This window comes from Pterocles gutturalis, unplaced genomic scaffold (genome assembly GCF_000699245.1).
Source record: "Pterocles gutturalis isolate BGI_N339 unplaced genomic scaffold, ASM69924v1 scaffold29211, whole genome shotgun sequence".
NCBI lineage: Eukaryota > Metazoa > Chordata > Aves > Pterocliformes > Pteroclidae > Pterocles > Pterocles gutturalis.
Genome location: NW_010103876.1, coordinates 6,201 through 11,908, shown reverse-complemented (window position 1 = coordinate 11,908; position 5,708 = coordinate 6,201). Strand labels below are relative to the sequence as shown.

Here is a 5,708-nt window from a genome sequence, read left to right as displayed (position 1 = left end):
ATTAATGCATTTTTCTTAAAATGGGATACAGGACTAAAATCCAGATTAACTTTTTTCCTTAGAATATGGAAGAGAGCAAAATTCTGTGCCTCTCAGTATGTCATCTTAAACATTAATTGAGCTGTACTGTGGAAGCACCCATAAGAAAGTGGTTCACTTAAATAAGTTGCATAGTGCTTAAAAAAATCTGCCACGTCTGGAGAAGAGGCTTTGCAATGTGAGGTAATCACCAAATTAAGGTTCAAGAATATGAAGGTTCACATAGCTGCCATTCATACCTTTTTCTTGACCCTGAGGATACACTTTGATGTCAAATCTAACCTGCTACAACTGCTTGCTGCCACAGAAAGGTGTTTCTGATTTTTTTTTTCCTTCTCTTGTCCTCCCTGCCCTAACAGCTCCATCACTAGTGTTTTCTACAAGCTGAGTCGAATCAGTGATGAATTTATCTAATTAAACTGTTCTTCCCTTTCTTCAGTGGGGTTAACTTTCTGTTGGATCAGGTGTTCCAGTAGCACACAAGGAGTGTGGTCGATTAATTGATCCAATGGGAAAAGCTGAGACTACTCCATAGATGGCCACTAAATTACACATTAGGAATAATGTAAAACAGAACACTGGTTTCTCCCAAGTCAGGTGTTGGGGACAACATCACGGGGAGAGTTAAGATAGTGCCAACACCTAAATGTGGTGATGAACTAAGTCACTCTTCCTGTAGTCAGGGTGGCTAATCTGAGATGTAACTAAAGTAACTGCAACTGTTAGCTCGTGTACTATGCTGTGGATTTTAGTGAAGTGCTTTATAGAAAAAAGGAATCACATTCTGAGCAGAGCTGTCATCTAACACTTGCTGAAATGGTGCTTTAAAGAGTGTTACAATGTTAGGTACAGGTGGAAGTCCAGTAGTGGAGACCAGGATGCAAATTTTGAGGTTGTAAGTGCCTAGATTAAAAAGAACTTGCAACCAAGTCAAAAGATGCAATATAGCCTCAAGATCAGGAAGAGCAGACAATGGGAATACTGCAGACTGCAGTAGGATGAACAGTGATTAGTGAATTAAATTACTAAAATAAGATGGGGCTGCCAGGCAGGTGTTGTGATATAATTTCCTGTGACAAGGGAGTCTCCAGGAGAGTTTTCCCTACTTCTTCGTTGTCGCTCATCTTGATGACCTGAAAGATGTTGCTGTCCCACAAGTGGCAGAAGAGCAGAATGTGTATGCTTAAATCTCCCAATAAACCATGCAAGACATCTTCACCGGTAGTCTTAATGATCACTGATCTGTGAACTGGGGTAACTGGGGGCCACACAACTGCTTCATCTTCTGTAGCTGGATTTAACAAGTGTGGTAGTGTCCAAAAGGAGAAAGAAGTCTGCTTCATGGTTCAAAACTGAATTCAAAGTGATTTCTGACACCTTTATAAAGCTGCATTTTTCCTCAAGGATTACTCTTCACACTCTATCTTAAGAGCAACTAGATATACATTTTCTGATCCCAGTTACCTTTCTGGCCAGTAGCTGCTTTCTTACCAACCTTGTAGTGCATGTAGTGACTGTATCTGATGTACTGGGATTATATGCTTGATGCCAGTTAAGGGAAGAAGTTACTCTCAAGTTAAAACATCTTATCTCCTATCGAAGGAGATAAGTATCACATTAGCCACCCTTGATTCAGTATTCGGGCAGGACTGCAGTGAAGACAAGTTGGTAAAGGAGAGAACTAGACATCTTTAGGATGTACTCGTAAATGCAGATATTCTCATTCCTTCCTCCGGTAAGTTCCTTGAACTTTCAATATTTAATTAGGAGGCAGAAACTTAAGGAAAGTTTCTAATTATACTTATTGAAGAATATTAAACAATTTTTGTTATATTTTGTGTAGAGATGAGAGGTTGGATTTGACTTAACAAATGTTGTTGGCTCTCAGGTTTGTTGCTGTTAGGTACCAACTGAGGATCTAGGCCTTGTAAAGTGCCAGCTTTTTTTTTTTTTTTACTGACACTGAATGTAGAATGCCAAATGCTGCCTTAACAACTGAAGTATTTTACTTGTTTGGTTTTTTTTCCCACTTGTTTCATAGTATCCACTTGGAGTTCTGCTATCCTGTTTAAAGGAGGCTCACAGCCATAAATGCATGGCTAAAGAACTTGTCTGTTATCTTGTTTAGATGAGGCTGCAGTGAAATGCAACACTATACAAACGAAAGTCTGTAGAAAGTACTATTCAATACTTAGTGCCTTTGCTCTAAATTATTTTCAGCATAGCTGGTGAAAATGGCTGAAAACGGAGATGGTGAAAACATGTCTATTTTGGAAAGTAAAATCTGTCAGCAAATTGAGGTAAGTTAAATTTATAGTTTGGGATCTTGACTGAGGTGCAATTTTGGAGACATTTGTTGGTAGGGATTTGGCTAATAGGAAGCTAACTTCATAGGGAGCTAGGATTGAATCTTCGGCTCTTTAAAAAAATGTCTGTCACAGGTCTATGATAGGTATTTAACACTTTAAGATAATTAATAATTGTAGTCTAAGTTGTAAGCTATGGTTGTTTAGAGTTGCCTGTAAGACCACCATTTAAAAACACAAAAGGTTTAACTTGCTAGTGTTTTAGGTGCTATAGCAAGTAAATGTATCATTAAACAATTTCTTACTATGTTTGCTGGGGTTGTTCTATGTATGCAAATAGGAAGATGCATTTAAATTCTAAATTACTTAATTTTTTGGGAGGAAAAAATCCTCCTCGGGAATCTGTGCTGTCCAGTATATTAGCACAGTGCATAACTTGCTATTACGATTTACTACTTTGTAATTTATTGCTACAAATTGCAACTAAACTTGTATACCTACTTTAGATTAACTGTTTCTCACTCTAGAGGCTTTGAGGGTTACCCTACAATGGAAAACTGAGCACAGCACTTAAAATGACATCTAGAAAAAAATATTTTCCTGAAGGACAAAAATACAGCTGCATGTGAATCTCCATTAGCATATGGAGCTGTACTTATTATTTATGAGAAAAAACAAGAGATTGAGGAAAAAACAGTTAACAAAGCTAGACTTGTGGTAATGTACTTTTGAGGTATACTAGAAGAAGAGGTATTGTAAAATTTGCAGGCTTTTTAAAGCACAATGATATTGGTGGAAATGCTTCAATTTATCCTATGGCTTCAGGTATTTGAGCCTAGTTAGATGACTGCTAGCAAGCAAAAGAACCTGATTAACTTGTCTATCTTGTATTGAATTGAACAATTTGTCGATTATGTGACATTCTGCTCTTCCCATGCTGGACATGATCAAAATGACAACATAGTAAATTAAAATATAAACAAATTTTTTATCTTACAGTATTTTCTTGAGTGAGACCTAGAAACTCTAGTCTATGTGTATGATTTCTCAGTGTGGCAAATACAATATTCTTGCTTATACATTCCTTATATATGGACTAAAATCTGAATCTCATGGTGACAAATCTAACTTTTGACTTTGCAGAGCTCGATCAGGTTGATAATTATGTTAACAGAATAAGCTTTGTGTCTTTCCTAAACAAAACTGCAGTCTACCTTTGCCTCGCTAGTCCCATGGGATGAAGCAGTGCTTTTTTTACAGTTTATGTGTTGCAGCTAAATTTTGGGAAAGTATCACATTAAAGCAGGAAGTAATAATTTTGGAATTTCTAATTTCAGATTAATGAATTTTGGTATGTTGTGATCCACTGCAGTAAGTTGTCAGATGAAATGAGTTTTTTTTAAGACTGAACGTTCAATGACAGATCTTTCCCTCCCCCCCCCCCCTTATTTTTTGCAGTACTATTTTGGCAATCACAATCTACCAAGAGACAAGTTCCTAAAGGAACAGATCAAACTAGATGATGGCTGGGTGCCTTTAGAAGTAATGATCAAATTCAACAGGTAAGACAAAGTACAGCTAATGTGGATGGAAGGGTAACTTTCAGCTAGTTTATCTCTATTTGGGGCCAGATATCCCCAGTCTGCATGTACAACTCCTATTCCTGCTTTAACATTTGGCTTCAGCTTTGCCTGTATATTTGTAATAACCTGTTTGCTTACTCAATAGGTTAAGTCGCCTTTCAAAAGATTTTAGTGTTATTGTAGAAGCACTAAGAAAATCCAAGACTGGTCTAATGGAAATAAATGAAGACAAAACTAAAATCAGAAGATCTCCAAACAAACCTCTTCCTGAATTAAATGACCAGTATAAAGCTGCAATCAAAAACAGATCTGTGTATGTTGTAAGTAAACTTCTTCCTTTGCTCAGTGCTATTCTCTATGGCTTTGAAAACCATTTAATTAAAGCTTGAATTAACTCATACTAGATAGGTTATCATTTCTAAGTGTCTGTTCCATATATTTGAAGCTTGTTTTTGTGTTGCAGAAAGGCTTTCCACTAGATGCAACTCTTGATGATATCAAAGAATGGCTGGAGGATAAAGGTCCAGTTGAAAACATTCAAATGAGGAGAACACTGCAGAGAACATTTAAGGTAGCTCTTGTGATTAATGGTTGGACCTGGGGCAGGGATTCCCCCTGATCAACATTCTGTTCAATTAATCTAACACTGAATGTCTCTTACCATTTAACAGGGCTCAATATTTGCAGTTTTTGATAGTGTTGAGTCTGCTAAGAAGTTCACAGAGATCCCAAACCAAAAGTACAAAGACACAGAGCTGATAGTACTTTTCAAGTAAGTCCATGTAACTGATGTATGAACTAATAATGGTCAAGAGTGGATTTAGACAAGAATGTGACTTGACCCTTAGAAGTGTAAGTTTCTACACTGTTGTACAGGTATCTGTACCTTTTGGAGACTAGAATCTCAACTCCAAAAGATAATCTCAACTGTTTCTTGGCTACTGCTGTCTTAGAAAGTAATTATAATGGCATACTTTACGTGGTATTAACTTAGCTTACATTCTGTTGAAGGGAAGAGTATTGTACAAAGAAGAATGAAGAAAGGAGACAAAACAAAGTAGAAGCTAAAGCAAGAGCTAAACTGTAAGTCATTATCAACTGAAATGCCTGGTTTTGCATACCTGACTGCACTTGAACCAATTCTTTAACTAATTTCACTTTTCTACAGGGAAAAAGAAGAAAAACAGAAACAAGCAGCAGATGCTGAAATGGTATGGGTTTCTTAAATCTCTATACCTGAAAACTATGTAATGCTTGCTTTTGTATGGATTTTCAGTCCACACATAACAAATGTGCCCCTGCAGGTACATTTTGTAGACCTAATGTGGGACATTCAGAGTTTGAAATTCTGTAATATAGAGTACTTTCTAGAAAGACACTTAAGCTTTGCCAGATAACCCACAGTAAGACTTTTTGTCATGGTATTTATTCTTATTTTCAAGAGAGTAATTTTGTTTAAAGGATCGTACCCTGAATTTAGATTGCTAGGCATGTTTACCTCTTGAAAAGTGATCCTAAATGCACCATTGAGATCATTGTTCTTCTGTGGTATTTAAAGGATAGTAAAGGATTTAATCAGTATTATATAGATTTTCAACCTGAGCTGTCATCCTTCAGAAAACTGTTTTGTAGAATTTAAAGACTGTAACTCTCTTATGGGAAAGGAGTCCCAAGTTCCACGTAAATGTATCATAGTAAGCAAAGAAAATTTAAAAAAGAAAAAAAAGAGGAGGAGAGAAACATTATGCAAGACTTTGACATCAGCATAAATAAGGTCTTT

The 5,708-nt window shown here is 36.5% G+C and overlaps 1 protein-coding gene across 1 annotated transcript in view; it reads left to right on the top strand.

Moving 5' to 3' along the window:
- Positions 1 to 2,264: 2,264 nt before the first annotated feature.
- Positions 2,265 to 5,708, top strand: part of SSB (Sjogren syndrome antigen B (autoantigen La)) — a 5,426-nt gene continuing 1,982 nt past the window's right edge. The window contains exons 1-7 of the mRNA XM_010086883.1: positions 2,265 to 2,339; positions 3,804 to 3,907; positions 4,074 to 4,248; positions 4,392 to 4,499; positions 4,600 to 4,700; positions 4,940 to 5,011; positions 5,097 to 5,139. Coding sequence (XP_010085185.1) covers positions 2,274 to 2,339; positions 3,804 to 3,907; positions 4,074 to 4,248; positions 4,392 to 4,499; positions 4,600 to 4,700; positions 4,940 to 5,011; positions 5,097 to 5,139 — 669 coding nt within the window. The 5' untranslated portion in view covers positions 2,265 to 2,273. The remainder of the gene's footprint in view (positions 2,340 to 3,803; positions 3,908 to 4,073; positions 4,249 to 4,391; positions 4,500 to 4,599; positions 4,701 to 4,939; positions 5,012 to 5,096; positions 5,140 to 5,708) is intronic.